The 20,342-nt window shown below is 42.4% G+C and overlaps 1 protein-coding gene across 2 annotated transcripts in view; it reads right to left on the reverse strand.

Annotated features, from left to right (window-relative positions):
* Positions 1-1,513: 1,513 nt before the first annotated feature.
* The window catches only part of LOC115129607 (TGF-beta receptor type-2-like), a 31,157-nt gene continuing 12,328 nt past the window's right edge, over positions 1,514-20,342 (reverse strand). The window contains exons 4-10 of one of the 2 annotated variants that reach the window (XM_029660159.2): positions 14,048-14,211; positions 13,519-13,773; positions 12,805-12,981; positions 11,134-11,385; positions 10,433-10,574; positions 10,173-10,300; positions 1,514-3,353 (exon numbers count right to left, since the gene is read on the reverse strand). In XM_029660159.2, coding sequence (XP_029516019.1) covers positions 3,108-3,353; positions 10,173-10,300; positions 10,433-10,574; positions 11,134-11,385; positions 12,805-12,981; positions 13,519-13,773; positions 14,048-14,211 — 1,364 coding nt within the window. In that variant the 3' untranslated portion in view covers positions 1,514-3,107. Of the gene's footprint in view, positions 3,354-6,609; positions 7,521-10,172; positions 10,301-10,432; positions 10,575-11,133; positions 11,386-12,804; positions 12,982-13,518; positions 13,774-14,047; positions 14,212-20,342 lie in introns of those variants that run through there. The other variant, XM_065018437.1, reaches the window with a different exon arrangement.

Raw genomic sequence — 20,342 nt, forward strand, 5'->3', positions numbered from 1 at the left:
CATTTCAATCCATTTTCTTCCATTTTGTACCTATTGAACACGACCCAGCTCATGATTTGAAGAGGACGTCCGTGTCATGCCTCACAATAAGAGAGCTGCTTTCCCAAACATTTGCTTCTCAGAGGAAAGTCTTTTGATCTTAATGGCTTAATAGAATCTACACCAACTCCTGTTTATTGAGTCCGCATGGTTAGTGTGATGGACGACTTTAATGTTACCTTTGAAGCAAGAGAGTCATTGAATGATTGAATTGGTGTAGATCTGATAATCTCATACCAGGCTTGTCTGGGACAGCAGTCCCTCTCACTGTGAGTTCAATGTTGTACATTAAAATAGGTCATACCCTCCTTATTAATGGTCAGACATAGGATTTGACTGAAACAAATACAATTTTATCTTAGTAAATGTATGAAGGCAGCAACTACTTCACATAAAAAACATCTTGACAATCAATGCAGTTGTATGCAATAGCTTTAAATTATATACATACATACATACATACATACACTACCATTGAAGGTTTGGGGTCACTTAGAAATGTCCTTGTTTTTGAAAGAAAAGCTATTTTCTTTTGTCCATTAAAATAACATCAAATTGATCAGACATGCAGTGCAGACATTGTTAATGTTGTAAATGACTATTGTAGCTGGAAAAGGCTGATTTTTAATGGAATATCTACATTGGGGTACAGAGGCCCATTATCAGCAATCATCACTCTGGTGTTCCAATGACACGTTGTGTTAGCTAACACAAGTTTATCATTTTATAAGGCTAATTGATCATTACAAAACCCTTTTGCAATCATGTTAGCACAGCTGAAAACGGTTGTTCTGATTAAAGATTAAAACGGCCTTCTTTAGACTAGTTGAATATCTGGAGCATCAGCATTTGTGGGTTTGATTACAGGCTCGAATTGTCCAGAAACAAAGCACTTTTTTCTGAAACTCGTCAGTCTAGTTCTGAGAAATGAAGGCTATTCCATGAGAGAAATTGCCAAGAAATTGAATATCTCGAACAATGCTGTGTATTACTCCCTTCACAGAACAGTGCAAACTGTCTCTAGTCAGAATAGAAAGAGGAGTGGGAGGCCCCGGTGCACAATTGAGTAAGAGGACAAGTACGTTGGGGTGTCTAGTTTGAGAAAAAGACACCTCACAAGTCCTCATTTGGCAGTTTCATTAAATAGTACCCGCAAAACACCAGTCTCAACATCAACAGTGAAGAGGTGACTCCGGGATGCTGGCCTTCTAGGCAGAGATGCAAAGAAAAAGACATATCTCAGACTGGCCAATAAAAAGAAAAGATTAAGACAGAGGAACTCTGCCTAGAAGGCCAGCATCCCGGAGTCACCTCTTCACTGTTGACGTTGAGACTGGTGTTTTGCGGGTACTATTTAATGACGCTGCCATTTGAGGACTTGTGAGGCATCTGTTTCTCAAACTAGACACTCTAATGTACTTGTTCTCTTGCTCAGTTGTGCACCGGGGCCTCCCACTCCTCTTTCTATGCTGGTTTGAGACAGTTTGTGCTGTTCTGTGAAGGGAGTAATACACAGCGTTATACGAGATCTTCAGTTTCTTGGCAATTTCTCGCATAGAAAAGCCTTAATTTCTCAGAACAAGAATAGACTGATGAATTTCAGAATAAGTATGTTGTTCCTGGACATTTTGAGCCTGTAATCGAACCCACAAATGCTGATGCTCCAGATACTCAACTAGTCTAAAGAAGGTCCGTTTTATTGCTTTTTTAAACAGCACAACCGTTTTCAGCTGTGCTAACATGATTGCAAAAGGGTTTTCTAATGATCAATTAGCCTTTTAAAATGATAAACTTGGATTAGCTAACACAACGTGCATTGGAACACAGGAGTGATGGTTGCTGATAATGGGCCTCTGTACGCCTATGTAGATATTACATTCAAAATCAGCCGTTTCCAGCTACAATAGTCATTTACAACATTTACACAAGCTATTAGTTCAAAGGAATCATTAAATGCTCTTTGGCTTTCTTTCATCTTAAAAATGACATTTCTCCATGCTAGTTTGTGTGTTGTGGTCCCTAGTCTATATAACATTCACCATTCACAGTCGCAGCAGCTTGTGGTTAAGAAAAATGCAAACCCCTCAGTTCTGAGATAACTCTAGTGGTGCATCACTAATGGCACCCTAATCCCTATATAGTGCACTACTTTTGACCAGAGCCTATAGTGGCATTTGGGACACATACTGGCAGGACGAGGACCACACTGCTCTTTAGCCACTTCATACCTGGTTTTAACATGCGCCCTTTGTCCTAATCTTGACTCATTTTGATTGTGCCCACATTTTTAGACATGTGTAGATTATTAAAAGACTCGTTGTTTACTGATTTTGATCAGATCTTGTAAGTGTAAACTGGCAAGACTGGAGAAGATCAGGACGAAGAACGCATGTAAGCGGCAGGTATAAATAGGGCTTTTGAGGCTACACACTAAGAAGGCAATGGAACAGTTCATTTGAGAAGAAGAAAAAATGTGGTACGGAATCATTCTTGTAAGGTAAATTCTCTCCAATAGGAAAGAGGACCAATTTAAATAGCTGGAACACCAATGGAGATTGTCACAAAATATAGTGCTGTCTGTACTGTAGCAAATAACAACCATTGTTGCCTCCCAAACAGCACCTTAGTCCCTGTATACAGCAGAGCAATAGGGCTCTGGTCAACAGTAGTAAGGAACAGGGTACCATTAGTGACGCATACATGTCAGCATTCACTACAGGATTTATGTACTTCAGATTTGGAAACTGATCTGCTTTTTTAGTTATTGGTCAAATGTACACGTTAAATTGGGATGATAATTTGTGGTATGCCAGTTTGCTCTCTTCCCTGAATCCTGTGCACAAAACTTTCCATGGGGCAGAAAGAACTCTTCAGTGTCACAAGTTCATAAGTGCATTCGTAAGACACTTCATAAAGGCTATATTATACAAATCAAACAGGAGACCAGCTCCTTCAAATAAAACAATATATCATACAAAAATGTGTCCCTTTTCTTTTGTTGTTGGGTAGAGTGCCATCAATCTATCATACAGAAATGTCTCTTTCTGGTGATCCTTATATTATCTTGGTCAGTGGCCCAGGGATGAGGGTCCCTCTGTGTCTGTTTCAGGGGTCAAAGGGTCCACATCACAGTCAGGGAAGATGCCAGAGGGAGGACCCTGATGGTTGTTCTGGCTGTTGATAGTGTCTAACCCCTTCTGCTCCATCTCCTCTTCTAGACTTCCAAAGCGCTCCACCACACAGTGGGCTGTGAGCCTGGCCTCTGGGTCGTGGTCCCAACACTCATTGATGGTGGCGCACAGAAGATCCATACCCTACAGTAGGGAAGAGTAGGACCAGGAAGGTTTGATTCATTGACTATTTAGTCAATACAGAACGTAAAAATATATATATACACACAACCGTTCAAAAGTTTGTTTTCACATAGAAATGTCCTTGTTTTTTTTATTTGTCCATTAAAATAACATCAAATTGATCAGAAATACAGTGTAGACACTTTAATGTTGTAAATGACTATTGTAGCTGGAAACGGCTGATTTTGATTGGAATATCTACATAGGTGTACAGAGGCCCATTATCAGCAACCATCAGTCCTGTGTTCTAATTGCACGTTGTGTTAGCTAATCCAAGTTTATCATTTTAATAGACAAATGAATCATTAGAAAACCCTTTTGCAGTTTTTATTTTATTTATTTATTTCACCTTTATTTAACCAGGTAAGCAAGTTGAGAACAAGTTCTCATTTACAATTGCGACCTGGCCAAGATAAAGCAAAGCAGTTCGACACATACAACGACACAGAGTTACACATGGAGTAAAACAAACATACAGTCAATAATACAGTAAAAAAAACAAGTCTATATACAATGTGAGCAAATTAGGTGAGAAGGGAGGTAAAGGCAAAAAGGCCATGGTGGCAAAGTAAATACAATATAGCAAGTAAAACACTGGAATGGTAGTTTTGCAATGGAAGAATGTGCAAAGTAGAAATAAAAATAATGGGGAGCAAAATAAATAAATAAATTAAATACAGTTGGGAAAGAGGTAGTTGTTTGGGCTAAATTATAGGTGGGCTATGTACAGGTGCAGTAATCTGTAAGATGCTCTGACAGTTGGTGCTTAAAGCTAGTGAGGGAGATAAGTGTTTCCAATTTAAGAGATTTTTGTAGTTCGTTCCAGTCATTGGCAGCAGAAAACTGGAAGGAGAGGCGGCCAAAGAAAGAATTGGTTTTGGGGGTGACTAGAGAGATATACCTGCTGGAGCGTGTGCTACAGGTGGGAGATGCTATGGTGACCAGCGAGCTGAGATAAGGGGGACTTTACCTAGCAGGGTCTTGTAGATGACATGGAGCCAGTGGGTTTGGCGACGAGTATGAAGCGAGGGCCAGCCAACGAGAGCGTACAGGTCGCAATGGTGGGTAGTATATGGGGCTTTGGTGACAAAACGGATTGCACTGTGATAGACTGCATCCAATTTGTTGAGTAGGGTATTGGAGGCTATTTTGTAAATGACATCGCCGAAGTCGAGGATTGGTAGGATGGTCAATTTTACAAGGGTATGTTTGGCAGCATGAGTGAAGGATGCTTTGTTGCGAAATAGGAAGCCAATTCTAGATTTAACTTTGGATTGGAGATGTTTGATATGGGTCTGGAAGGAGAGTTTACAGTCTAACCAGACACCTAAGTATTTGTAGTTGTCCACGTATTCTAAGTCAGAGCCGTCCAGAGTAGTGATGTTGGACAGGCGGGTAGGTGCAGGTAGCGATCGGTTGAAGAGCATGCATTTAGTTTTACTTGTATTTAAGAGCAATTGGAGGCCACGGAAGGAGAGTTGTATGGCATTGAAGCTTGCCTGAAGGGTTGTTAACACAGTGTCCAAAGAAGGGCCGGAAGTATACAGAATGGTGTTGTCTGCGTAGAGGTGGATCAGAGACTCACCAGCAGCAAGAGCGACCTCATTGATGTATACAGAGAAGAGAGTCGGTCCAAGAATTGAACCCTGTGGCACCCCCATAGAGACTGCCAGAGGTCCGGACAGCAGACCCTCCGATTTGACACACTGAACTCTATCAGAGAAGTAGTTGGTGAACCAGGCGAGGCAATCATTTGAGAAACCAAGGCTGTCGAGTCTGCCGATGAGGATGTGGTGGTTGACAGAGTCGAAAGCCTTGGCCAGATCAATGAATACGGCTGCACAGTAATGTTTCTTATCGATGGCGGTTAAGATATCGTTTAGGACCTTGAGCGTGGCTGAGGTGCACCCATGACCAGCTCTGAAACCAGATTGCATAGCAGAGAAGGTATGGTGAGATTCGAAATGGTCGGTAATCTGTTTGTTGACTTGGCTTTCGAAGACCTTAGAAAGGCATGGTAGGATAGATATAGGTCTGTAGCAGTTTGGGTCAAGAGTGTCCCCCCCTTTGAAGAGGGGGATGACCGCAGCTGCTTTCCAATCTTTGGGAATCTCAGATGACACGAAAGAGAGGTTGAACAGGCTAGTAATAGGGGTGGCAACAATTTCGGCAGATAATTTTAGAAAGAAAGGGTCCAGATTGTCTAGCCCGGGTGATTTGTAGGGGTCCAGATTTTTCAGCTCTTTCAGAACTTCAACTGAATGGATTTGGGAGAAGGAGAAATGGGGAAGGCTTGGGCGAGTTGCTGTTGGGGGTGCAGTGCTGTTGACCGGGGTAGGAGTTGCCAGGTGGAAAGCATGGCCAGCCGTAGAAAAATGCTTATTGAAATTCTCAATTATGGTGGATTTATCAGTGGTGACAGTGTTTCCTATCTTCAGTGCAGTGGGCAGCTGGGAGGAGGTGTTCTTATTCTCCATGGACTTTACAGTGTCCCAGAACTTTTAGAGTTAGTGTTGCAGGAAGCAAATTTCTGCTTGAAAAGCTAGCCTTGGCTTTTCTAACTGCCTGTGTATAACGGTTTCTAGCTTCCTGAACAGCTGCATATCACGGGGCTGTTCGATGCTAATGCAGAACGCCATAGGATGTTTTTGTGTTGGTTAAGGGCAGTCAGGTCTGGGGAGAACCAAGGGCTATATCTGTTCCTGGTTCTAATTTTCTTGAATGGGGCATGTTTATTTAAGATTGTTAGGAAGGCATTTAAAAAAAATATCCAGGCATCCTCTACTGACGGGATGAGATCAATATCCTTCCAGGACACCCCGGCCAGGTCGATTAGAAAGGCCTGCTCGCTGAAGTGTTTCAGGAGCGTTTTACAGTGATGAGTGGAGGTCGTTTGACCGCTGACCCATTACGGATGCAGGCAATGAGGCAGTGATCGCTGAGATCTTGGTTGAAGACAGCAGAGGTGTATTTAGAGGGAAGTTGGTTAGGATGATATCTATGAGGGTGCCCGTGTTTAAGGCTTTGGGGGTACCTGGTAGGTTCATTGATAATTTGTGTGAGATTGAGGGCATCAAGTTTAGATTGTAGGATGGCTGGGGTGTTAAGCATGTTCCAGTTTAGGTCGCCTAGCAGCACGAGCTCTGAAGATAGATGGGGGCAATCAGTTCACATATGGTGTCCAGAGCACAGCTGGGGGCAGAGGGTGGTCTATAGCAGGCGGCAACGGTGAGAGACTTGTTTTTAGAGAGGTGGATTTTTAAAAGTAGAAGTTCAAATTGTTTGGGTACAGACCTGGATAGTAGGACAGAACTCTGCAGGCTATCTTTGCAGTAGATTGCAACACCGCCCCCTTTGGCAGTTCTATCTTGTCTGAAAATGTTGTAGTTTGGAATTAAAATTTCTGAATTTTTGGTGGTCTTCCTAAGCCAGGATTCAGACACAGCTAGAACATCCGGGTTGGCAGAGTATGCTAAAGCAGTGAAAAGAACAAACTTAGGGAGGAGGCTTCTAATGTTAACATGCATGAAACCAAGGCTATTACGGTTACAGAAGTCATCAAAAGAGAGCGCCTGGGGAATAGGAGTGGAGCTAGGCACTGCAGGGCCTGGATTCACCTCTACATCGCCAGAGGAACATAGGAGGAGAAGAATAAGGGTACGGCTAAAAGCAATAAGAATTGGTCGTCTAGAACGTCTGGAACAGAGAGTAAAAGGAGGTTTCTGGGGGCGATAAAATAGCATCAAGGTATAATGTACAGACAAAGGTATGGTAGGATGTGAATACAGTGGAGGTAAACCTAGGTATTGAGTGATGAAGAGAGAGATATTGTCTCTAGAAACATCATTGAAACCAGGAGATGTCATTGCATGTGTGGGTGGTGGAACTAATAAGTTGGATAAGGTATAGTGAGCAGGACTAGAGGCTCTACAGTGAAATAAGCCAATAAACACTAACCAGAACAGCAATGGACAAGACATATTGACATTAAGGAGAGGCATCCTTAGTCGAGTGATCAAAAGGGTCCAGGGAGTGGAGAGGTTGGTTTGGGGGTCACGGCGATTTAGACAGCTAGCCAGGACAACGGTAGCAAGCTAGCATAGGATGGAGGTCTGTTGTTAGCCACCTCTTGCGTTCCGTCAGTAGATTAGTGGGGTTCCGTGTGGTAGAGGGGATTAGTCCAAATCACAAAAAAAACACAAAAAAAAAAACAATAGATATAGTTATAGAGGCCCAAGAAGAAACATAATAATAATAAAAATAAATAAATTGTCCGATTGTCTATTCTGAGAGCAGCCGGTAAGATAGCTAACGGTTAGCAGGCCGCAGATGGGCGTTCAGGTAACGTCGCGACGGAGGAGCCAGCCGGATCTCCTTCGGGTAGATAACGTCGGCAGTCCAGTTGTGAAGGCCCGGTGGGGCTCCGCGTAGGCAGTAAAACGGGTCCGGATAGGTGACTGCAGCCCAGGAGTGATTGACGGAGCTCAGGAGTGATTGACGGAGCTGGCTAGCTCCGGAGTAATTGATGTTTGCTCCGGAATCGACGAAAGCAGATAGACACACGGATAGCAGCCAGCTAGCTGTGAGATCCGGGAGTGAATGTCCAGAGAGCAGTTGAAATCCAGGGACATGGAGAGAAAAATCGGTCCGGTATGTTCCGTTCCGAGCCGCGCTGCGCCGTACAAAACTGGCGATAGATTTTCGAGTTAAAGGATAGCTGATGACCACAAACCGTGGTTAGCTGAATACTAACGAGTTGCCAGTAAAGAAGCTAACTAGCTTCTGATTAGCTTCTGGCTAGCTCCTGGCTAGCTTCTGGCTAGCTTCTTGGAGGATTGCAGATTTGAGGTAAATAATACGTATTTATACATATCAATTGGTGAGGCAGGTTGCAGGAGAGTGTATTGAAGATGAGTTGATGGAAAATAAAAATAAAATATATGTGAAAAAAGTTGTAAATATATATATATACACGACACGACAAGACGAGGACAAAAGACGTCTGAACTGCTATGCCATCTCGGCATATGTCATATGTCAGTTATGTTAGCACAGCTGAAAACTGTTGTTCTGAATAAAACTGGTCTTTAGACTAGTTAAGTATCTGGATCATCAGCATTTGTGGGTTCGATTACAGGCTCAAAATGGCGAGAAACAGAAGAACTTTCTTTTGAAACTCGTCAGTCTTGTTCTGAGAAATAAAGGCTATTCCATGAGAGAAATTGCCAAGAAACTGAAGATCTCGTACAACGCTGTGTACTACTCCCTTCACAGAACAGTGTAAACTGGCTCTAACCAGAATAGAAAGAGGAGTGGGAGGCCTCGTGGCACAACTGAGCAAGAGGAAAAGTACATTTGAGTGTCTAGTTTGAGAAACAGATGCCTCACAAGTCCTCAACTGCCAGCTTCATTAAATAGTACCCATCAAAACACCAGTCTCAACATCAACAGTGAAGAGGCGACTCTGGGATGCTGGCCATCTAGGCAGAGTTCCTCTGTCCCGTGTCTGTGTTCTTTTGCCCATCTTAATCTTTTTATTGGCCAGTCTGAGATATGGCTTTTTTTTGCAACTCTGCCTAGAAGGCCAGCATCCTGCAGTCGCCTCTTTACTGGTGACGTTGAGACTGGTGTTTTTGCTGACGAGTTTCAGAAGAAAGTGCTTTGTTTCTGGCCATTTTGAGCCTGTAATCGAACCCACAAATGCTAATGCTCCAGATACTCAACAAGTCTAAAGAACGACAGTTTTATTGCTTCTTTAATTAGCACAACAGTTTTCAGCTGTGTTATTAACATAATTGCAAAAGGGTTTTCTAATGATCAATTAGATTAGCTAACACAACGTGCCATTGGAACACCAGAGTAATGGTTGCTGATAATGGGCCTATGGAGATATTCCATTAGAAATCAGCCGTTTCCAGCTACAATGGTCATTTACAGCATTAGTAATGTGGACACTGTATTTCTGAGCAATTTTATGTTATTTTAATGGACAAAAAATAGCTTTTCTTTCAAAATCAAGGACATTTCTAAGTGACCCCAAACTTTTGAACGGTAGTAGAACGCTGTGTACTACTCAGTAGTATATATATATATATATATATATATATATATATACTACCGTTCAAAAGTTTGGGGTCACTTAGAAATGTCCTTGTTTTTGAAAGAAAAGCTATTTTTTGTCCATTAAAATAACATCAAATTGCTCAGAAATGTATATATATACATAGCAACCATCACTCCGGTGTTCCAATGGCACGTTGTGTTAGCTAATCCAAATGTATAATTTTCCAATTGAAAGATTAAGATGGTCAAAAGAACACAGACACTGGACAGAGGAACTCTGCCTAGATGGCCAGCATCCCGGAGTCGCCTCTTCACTGTTGATGTTGAGACTGGTGTTTTGATGGGTACTATACAGGAAGTAAACTGATGGAAGTAATATATTACTTCCATCAGTTTACTTCCTGTATTGGGTGAATTGGAATATAATTTACCCCAAACCTGTTGACAACCAATGTGAATTATAGTTGATGTGATTGTAAACTGTTATCATAGGTTATCATGCAGACCGGGATTCAATTGGAAACTTCGCTACAGCACGCTTCATATTTAAACGTAATTTCCAATTGAGCCGACATCTGCAGCTCAATTGGAAACACGGTAACATTTCCTTCAACAGCCGCATTATCGACGAGAGCGCTCGTATTTAATACCGGCCTCAATGGGCAGAGGAGTGCTGACTTCCCAGTTCCCTCACCATGCACACACAACACAGTGTACCTGATGTGTTGTCCAGCTGGTGGGTATCTCAGGTCTGCCCCTGTCCCTCAGGACCAGGTCCCTCATGCTGTCCACACACGGCTGGTCACACACCTTAGAGCCAAAGGGCGGCTCATAACTCTTCACCTCTATGAAAATACAGGAAACACTGTAAACACTTTGTTATTTATCATATATTCTACACAGTCTATGTTACTTTAATCAAAGTCTGAGTTACAAACGTTTCCCCCGAATCAGCGTAGCAGAATAGCTTAATGTACCCCCTATGACTTCACAGCGGGACACCATTTCCCAGAGGACCAGGGCCATGGAGTAGACATCCATCTGTTTAAAGGCCTCCAGATCCTCCAGATTCACCCTAGACTCCAACACCTCAGGGGCCATGTAGCGAGCTGTCCCCACCTGGACAACAAGGGACAGGGACATTACAGATGTAGATATACATTTGATCACCCTGTTGCAGGAGAACTGTCCTACAATGCAGGACATTTTAAACTTGTAGTTTATTTGAGGTTTAAAAATGCTTCTGAAGTTTGTAATTTCCCCTGTGAAATTTCAGACTTGATTTTCCCATTTGAAAAATGTATCAATCCCAACAGAAATGTCCATTATTTATAATCCACATAATAGTTCAAATGTCCTGTTGCTACAGCATTATTATCCTGTTGTAACAAAGTGGCTTACTTTAAGATCCTACATCTGTACATTAAACATCATTTTGGTTTTAGCACCGCGTTATAATACAATTTCATTCATATAGCGTAGTTTTTATTTAAGGTGGCATTCAACCAGGACTCTACAATTTAATATATTGTTATTTTCTGTAAGAATTTTCACAGATACAGTAGTTGTGTCAGAAGGCAGCATGCAGGCCTACTTTATAGTTGCTGTAGCTAGAGTAGAACACTGATACCTCGTTCCCTTAGCGACTACAATGAACATTACACCTGTTCCACCTTACCTGGCCACTGTTGGCAAAGTCATCCACGGTGAGGGAGAGGTCCAGCCTCAGAGCCAGACCAAAGTCACAGAGGGCACACTCTCTTCTGCTCTTCACCACGATGTTGCTGCTCTTCAGATCGCGGTGGGCCACAGGCACCTTGGGGATCCCACAGGGGGTGGTATCACTATGAAGGTGGGCCAATCCTTGAGCCACCGACCCAGCCATAGCACAAAGCTCAGCCCAGCTCAACACGTGGCCTGCCAGGAAGTCCTGAAATGAATGGATGGATGAATAAATGAAATCTATTTTTGTGTCAAGTCGCCCTTTAGCCTTTTAAAGGCAATTTCTCCAACGTTCACAGAGATCACATTCATGACAAACGCTGCGGATATCGGCTTAAGCGTAAATTACTTTTAGAAGTCAAATGCAATACGCTTGTTGACCACGTCACTTCGATTGGATCCTGGCCTCAATCAACTAAGCAATAAACAAAACAAAGGCCAGCGGTGGAAGAAGCACCCAATTGTCAAACTTGAGTAAAAGTAAAGATACCTTAATAGAAAATGATTCAAGTAAAAGTGAAAGTCACCCAGTAAAATCCTACTTGAGTAAAAGTATTTGGTTTTAAATCTACTTAAGTATCAAAAGTACATGTAATTGCTAAAATATAGTAATCAAAAGTAAAAGTATAAATGATTTGAAATTCCTTATATTAAACAAACCAGTGTAGTGGAAATTTCACTACTGATAGAGACTTGGACAATTATTCAAACAATAATATTTATTCAACAAGGATTAATTATTGCAATAATGAAACCGTTGACCGTACACTAAGTTGTGTTGCCAAGAGCTTAACTGATAATGAATAAACAGAGATCTTATATAGCACCTAAATGCTCAGTCAGTCATTTCTACCGTTCCCATAAGCCACCTTGGTCCACCTCCAGGTTATCTGCACAGGATGTTGTTTTACTTCCAACACGGCTTAGTTTCACAAATGCCAGGAAGATGAGACAATGAGGCATCATTCTAAACTCTTCCAGGCTCTCTCTATCTTGGGTCACACACACCACATCTTGTCTATAGAATGCCAGCTTTTAGATTTTTATCACCAACTTATTGTGAGCTAATGCTATCCCTAGTAAAACCCATTTCCTTAACCAGACGCCCAGACTAACTGCAGGAAGCTAGAATAGACACCATAAAACTCAGTATTAGCAGGCCAGTCTTATTCTTAATTAAAAATATAACCGTTTACTATTAATATCAAACAAATCAGGTAAGTATTTAATTTTTCCCTGACAGCAGACAGCACGAGTTTCTCGTTTTTTTTTACATTTACGGCTAGCCAGGGGCACACTCCAACACTCACACATAATTTACAAACTAAGCATTTGTGTTTAGTGAGTCCGCCAGATCAGAGGCAGGAGGGATGACCAGGGATGTTCTCTTGATATGTTCTCTTGATAAGTTTGTAACCAGTACTTTTGGGTGTCAGGGGAAATGTATGGTACATGATTTTCTTTAGGAATGTAGTGGAGTAAAGTAAAAAATATCTAAAATATATGTACGCCCTATAAAAAAATATAAATAGTAAAGTAATGTACAGATACCCTAAAAAACAACTTAAGTAGTAGTTTAAGGTATTTTTACTTAAGGACTTTACACCACTGACAAAGATAAACATACCTGCAGGTTCCCAAGGCTGTGATAGGCCATGACCAGCCAGTACTGCCTCTGAGGGGAGCCGGAGGGCCCTCGCTCCTCTGCTGTCAGGAATTTAACCACATTGTCGTGCTCCAGGTTGGCGTCAGAGAAGATGGCCCTCTCCTTACTCCAGGACACGTACTCCACAGACGGGAAGATCTTCAAATCAAATATCAAATCAAAGTGTTATATCACATCAATAAAGACATCACACACCCTCTGAACGACCAATATAAAATGGTACAGTCCAGCCAACACTCAAAACCCCACTCTGCAGAACAAACCGGGAACGCAAATAATTAATTCCAAACAGCATCAGATTCCTAAACACAGACGGACTATAAAGCAAACCCACACTTACAGTATTCATCTACAGTGTATGTCTGTCTGAAGTTTGTCCTTTGATATGTGTTGCACATAAGTGAAGTGTTGTATGTCTTGTGTTTTTGTGTATAGACAAATTTCCCCTAAATGGACAATAAGGTATTCATTCATCCAGAACACTTTAGAGAATAGTATTTTTTTTTATGGGCGAGGGAAAACAAATGTGTACCTAATTACAACCTACTTCCTACACAGTGTACTACTTTTGACCAGAGCCCAATGGGCCCTGGTCAAAAGCAGTGCGTTACATAGGGAATATGGTGCCATTTAGGGAGAAGGAAAACAAAACAGGGGAGAGGTAAGAACCCTCACCTTCACTGCCACTGTCTCGTACAGAGAACCCGCGGCCTGGTGGTGGAGCTTGGCCCGCCACACCTCAGCGAAGCGACCCTTCCCCACCAAGGCTTCCAGCTGGATAGGCAGCTGCTCCATGTTGTGGTTGAAGTTATAGGCCCGGACAGGACACATGTCAGAGGTGATGTCGCCATTGATGGCTGACCGCTTGCCATGGCAGTCCTCACCACTGGTGATGACGTCCCCACTAAGTCCCTCCGGGATGTCTAAGGCCTGGTGAATGAATGAATTAACTATATTTGTAGTTATGTATCAAGTCGCCTTTAGCAACCCATCCAATAGGGGATTTTAGTTGACAGCTTTTTATAAATTGCTTCCAGTTGGTTATGGTTGTGTCCCAAATAGCATCCTATTCCCTATATAGTGCACTACTTTTGACCAGGGACCTATGGGCTCTGGTCAAAAGGAGTGCACTATGTTGTTGGGTGCCAGTTGGGACACACAATAACCAATTGGAAGCTATTATATTTTTCAGTGTTCCACCCACCTTGTAGTGTGTGCGTTTGGGAGCCCAGTCTTTGGGCTGCTTGCTGGGCTGTTTGGTACGGTACAGGTAGAAAGCCATGGAAGCAATGATAGCCACTAAGAAGGGAGGGACCAGGCTGATCACTACCACTGGGATCACATCTTTACTCTTGAGCTTGGAAAAACCTGAGGACACAGTTAAAAACACAGTGAAGACAACATGGAATCTGATCATAGGTAAGTATACAACATTACTACTACTACTACATTTTGTAGTATTTAAAGTGCCTTCAGAATGTATTCATACCCCTTGACTTATTCCACATCTTGTTGTTTAACAGCCTGAATTCAAAATTGATTAAAAAAAAAAATTCTCTCACCCATCTACACACAATATTCTATAATGATGAAGCAAAAACATGTTTTTTTTTAAATTGTGCAAATTTATTGAAAATTAAATGAAGAAATATCTCATTTACATAAGTATTCACACCACTTTGCTATGACACTCAAAATTGAGCTCAGGTGCATCCAATTTCCTTTGATCTTCCTTGAGATGTCACTACAACTTGATTGGAGTCCACCTGTGGCCAATTAAATTGTTTGGACAAGATTTAGAAAAGAACACACCTGTCTATTTAGGGTCCCACAGTTGACAGTGTATGTCAAAGCAGAAACTATACCATGAAGTCCAAGGAACAGTCCGTAGATCTCCGAGTTAGGATTGTGATGAGGTATATATCTGGGGAAGGGTATAAAACAAATGTAATAATAGTGAAGTTTCCAAAAGCACAATGGTCTCCATCACTGGGAAATGGAAAAAAATATATAACTACCCACTCTGCATAGAGCTGGCCATCTGACCAAACTGAGCAACCAGGCAAGAAGGACCTTGGTCAAGGAGGTGACCAAGAACCCAATGACTACTCTGACAGAACGACAGAGTTCCTTAGCTGATATGACAGAACCTGCCAGAAGGACAAAAGTCTCTAGAGCACTTCACCAATCTTGGTTTTATGGGAGAGTGCCCAAATGGAATCCACTCCTGAGAAAAAGGCACATGACAGTATGCCTGGAGTTTGCAAAAAGGCACGTGAAAGACTCAGAGCAAAATATTCTGTGGTCTGATGAGACAAATGTAACTCTTTGGCCTGAATGAGGAGCTATGTCTGGAGAAAGCCAGACACAGCTTATCACCTGTCTAACGCCATCCCTACCGTGAAGCATGGTTGTGGCAGTATCATGCTATGGGGATGCTTTTCAGCGGCAGGAACACTGGTAAGGATGAGGGAACAATGAATGGAGCCAAATACAGGCAACTCCTTGATGAGAACCTACTTCAGAATGCAAACGACCTTAGACTGGACCCCAAGCATACAGCCAAAGCAATGCTGGAATGGCTTTGGAACAAGAATGTGAAAGTCCATGATGGTCCAGCCAAAGCCCAAACTTGAATCCCATTGAAAATCTGTGGAAATACTTGAAGATTGCTGTACACCGCCGCTCCCCATCTAATTTAACAGAGCTCCAGAAAATCTTCAAGGAAGATTGGGAGACAATCCTCAAATCCAGATGTGCAAAGCTGATACATAAGATGGCTCAAAGCTGTATTCACCACCAAAGTGCTTCTACATTGTATTGACTCAGGGGTGTGAATACTTACAGTACCAGTCAAAAGTTTGGACACACTTAGTCATTCAAGGGTTTCTCTTTATTTTGACTATGTTCTACATTGTAGAATAATAGTGAAGACATCAAAACCATGAACTAAAACATATGGAATCATGTAGTGACCAACAAAGTGTTAGACAAATCTAAATATATTTTAGATTTTAGATTCTTAAAAAAAAGCCACCCTTTGCGTTGATGACAGCTTCGCACACTCTTGGCATTCTCTCAACCAGTTTCATGAGGTAGTCACCTGGAATGCATTTCAATTAACAGGTGTGCCTTTTTAAACGTTAATTTGTGGGTCATTGTCCTGAAAAACAAATTATAGTCCCACTAAGCGCAAACCACAAGGGGTGGCATATCGCTGCAGAATGCTGTGATAGCCATGCTGGTTAAGTGTGCCTTAAATTCTAAATAAATCATAGACAGTGTCACCAGCAAGGCACCCCTACACCATCACACTTCCTCCTCCATGCTTCATGGTGGGAACCACACATGCGGAGATCATCCGTTCACCTACTTTGCATCTCTCAAAGACATAGCGGTTGGAACCAAAAATCTCAAATTTGGACTCAAACCAAGGGACAGATTTACACTGGTCTAATGTCCCTTGCTCATGTTACTTGGCCCAAGCAAGTCTCTTCTTATTATTGGTGTCCTTTAGAAGTGGTTTCTTTGCAGCAAATAGACCAAAAATAACTGATTCACGCAAGTCTCTTCTGAACAGTTGATGTTGAGATGTGTCTGTAACTTGAACTCTCTGAAGCAATTATTTGGGCTTCAATTTCTGTGGCTTGTAACTCTAATAAATGTATCCTCTGCAGCAGAGGTAACTCTGTGGTCTTCCTTTCCTGTGGCGGTCCTCATGAGAGCCAGTTTCATCATAGCGCTTGTTGGTTTTTGCGAATGTGCCTGAAGAAACATTCCAGATTTCTTAACATTTTCCGGATGGACTGACCTTCATGTCTTAAAGTAATGATGGACTGTCAGTTCTCTTTGCTTGTTTGAGCTGTTCTTGCCATAATATTGTCTTTGTCTCTGTGATTATTGTCTTATTTCACAGTAGAGCCCCTAGACCTCCCCAATATGCCTTAGATAGACCTTTTGTTCCACCCCCCCATACATGCGGTCACCTCACCTGGCTAAACTGGTGCCTCTATTCTTTCATCTATTCTTCCACGCCCAGAAATCTGCTCCTTTTACTCTCTGTTCCGAACGCACGAGACGACCAGTTTTTATAGCCTTTAGCCATACCCTTATTCTCCTCCTCCTCTGTTCCTCTGATGATGTAGAGTCTAACCCAGGCCCTCTAGCCCCCAGCACCACTCCCATTCCCCAGGCATTCTCAGTTGTTGACTTCTGTAACCGTAAAAGCCTTGGTTTCATGCATGTTAACATTAGAAGCCTCCTCCCAAAGTTTGTTTTATTCACTGCTTTAGCACACTCTGGCAATCCGGATGTCCTAGCCATGTCTGAATCCTGGCTTTGGAAGGCCACCAAAAATCCAGAAATTTCCATCCCTAACTATAACATTTTCCGACATGATAGAACTGCCAAAGGGGGAGGAGTTGCAATCTACTGCAGAGATAGCCTGCAGAGTTCTGTCATACTATGCAAAACTATTCCAGCTTCTACTTTTAAAAATCCACCTTTCCAGAAACAAGTCTCTCACTGTTGCCGCTTGTTATAGACCCCCTTCAGCCCCTAGCTTGTGCCCTGGACACCATATGTGAATTTTGCCCCCCATCTATCTTCAAAGTTCGTATTGTTAGGTGACCTAAATTGGGACATGATTAATTAACACCACAATCTAAACTAGATGCCCTCAATCTCACACAAATGATCAAGGAACCTATCAGGTACAACCCTAAATCCATAACCTAAATCCATAACCACCCTCATAGATATCATGACCAACTTGCACTCTAAATACACCGCTGTCTTCAACCAGCAGAGGGGGCAAACTACCTGCCCTCCAGGACACCTACACCACCCGATGTCACAGGAAGGCCATAAAGATCATCAAGGACAACAACCACCCGAGCCACTGCCTGTTCACCCCGCTATCATCCAGAAGGCGAGGTCAGTACAGGTGCATCAAAGCAGGGACTGAGAGACTGAAAAACAGCTTCTATCTCAAGGCCATCAGACTGTTAAACAGCCACCACTAACATTGAGTGGCTGCTGCCAACACACTGACTCAACTCCAGCCACTTTAATAATGAAAATTGATGGAAATTGATGTAAAAAAATATATCACTAGCCACTTTAAACAATGCTACTTAATATAATGTTTACATACCCTACATTACTCATCTCATATGTATATGTATATACTGTACTCTATATCATCTACTGCATCTTTATGTAATACATGTATCACTAGCCACTTTAAACTATGCCACATTGTTTACATACCCTACATTACTCATCTCATATGTATATACTGTACTCTATACCATCTACTCCATCTTGCCTATGCCGTTCTGTACCATCACTCATTCATATATCTTTATGTACATATTCTTTATCCCTTTACACTTGTGACCTCATCCCGTCAGTAGAGGATGCCTGGTTGCTCTTTAAAAATGCTTTCCTCACCATCTTAAATAAGCATGCCCCGTTCAAAAAAATGTAGAACTAAGAACAGACACTGTAAAGTCCATGGAGAATAAGAGCACCTCCTCTCAGCTGCCCACTGCACTGAGGCTAGGTAACACTGTCACCACCGATAAATCTATGATAATCGATCATTTCAATAAGCATTTTTCTACGGCTGGCCATGCTTTCCACCTGGCTACCCCTACCCCAGCCAACAGCTCAGCACCCCCTGCAGCAACTTGCCCCCCCCCCCCCAAAAAAAATGTTACAACCCCTATTACCAGCCTGTTCAACCTCTCTTTCGCATCATCTGAGATCCCCAAAAATTGGAAAGCTGCCGCGGTCATCCCCCTCTTCAAAGGGGGAGACACTCTAGACCCAAACTGTTATAGACCTATATCCATCCTACCCTGTCTTTATAAAATCTTCGAACGCCAAGTTAACAAAGAGATCACCGACCATTTCGAATCACACCGTACCTTCTCCACTATGCAATCTGGTTTCCGAGCTGGTCATGGGTGTACCTCAGCCATGCTGATATCATAACCGCCATAACCGCCATCGGTAAAAGACAGTACTGTGCAGCCGTCTTCATCGACCTGGCCAAGGCCTTCGACTCTGTCAATCACCGCATTCTTATCGGCAGACTCAATAGCCTTGGCTTCTCAAATGACTGCCTCGCCTGGTTCACCAACTACTTCTCAGATATAGTTCAGTGTGTCAAATCGGAGGGCATGTTGTCCGGACCTCTGGCAGTCTCTATGGGGTGCCTTCTTTGGACAACAACCCTCCAAACGAGCTTCAATGCCATACAACTCTACTTCCGTGGCCTCCAACCGCTTTTAAATGCTAGTAAAACTAAATGCATGCTCTTTAACCGATTGCTGCCCCCACCCGCCTGCCCGAATAGCATCACTACTCTGGACGGTTCTGACTCAGAATATGTGGACAACTACAAATACCTAGGTGTCTGTGTCTGGTTAGACTGTAAACTCTCCTTCTAGAATCACATTAAGCATCTCCAATCCAAAATTAAATTTAAAATCGGCTTCCTATTTCGCAGCAAAGCCTCCTTCACTCATGCTTCCAAACATACCCTCGTAAAACTGACTATCCTACCTATCCTCGACTTCAGCGATGTCATTTACAAAATAGCCTCCAGCACTCTACTCAGCAAACTGGATGTAGTCTATCACAGTGCCATCTGTTTTGTCACCAAAGCCCCATATACTACCCACCACTGCGACCTGTATGCTCTCGTTGGCTGGCCCTCACTACATATTCGTCGCCAAACCCGCTGGCTCCAGGTCATCTATAAGTCTTTGCTAGGTAAAGCCCCGCCTTATCTCAGCTCACAGGTCACCATAGCAATACCCACCCGTTGCCCGCGCTCCAGCAGGTATATTTCACTGTTCATCCCCAAAGCCAACACTTCCTTTGGTCACCTTTCCTTCTAGTTCTCTGCTGCTAATGACTGTAACGAATTGCAAAAATCACTGAAGCTGGAGTCTTATATCTCCCTCTCTAACTTTAAGCATCAGCTGTCAGAGCAGCTTACCGATCACTGTACCTGTACACAGCCAATCTGTAAATAGCTCACCCTGCTATCTCATGCCCATATTGTTATTTATCCTCTTGCTCTTTTGCACCCCAGTATCTCTACTTGCACATCATCATCTGCACATCTATCACTCCAGTGTTAATGCTAAATTCTGATTATTTCACCTCTATGGCCTTACCTCCCTACTCTTCTACATTTGCACACAACTGTACATAGATTTTTCTATTGTGTTATTGACTGTGCGTTTGTTTATGTGTAACTCTGTGTTGTTGCTTTTGTCGCACTGCTTGCTTTATCTAGGCCAGGTCACAGTTGTAAATGAGAACTTGTTCTCAACTGGCCTACCTGGTGAAATAAATAAAATAAATACAAAATATGGACTTGGTCTTTTACCAAATAGGACTATATTCTGTATACCACCCCTACTTTGTCACCACACAACTGATTGTCTCAAAAGCATTAAGGAGGAAAGAAATTCCACAAA

Source organism: Oncorhynchus nerka, linkage group LG1 (genome assembly GCF_034236695.1).
Source record: "Oncorhynchus nerka isolate Pitt River linkage group LG1, Oner_Uvic_2.0, whole genome shotgun sequence".
Taxonomy (NCBI): domain Eukaryota; kingdom Metazoa; phylum Chordata; class Actinopteri; order Salmoniformes; family Salmonidae; genus Oncorhynchus; species Oncorhynchus nerka.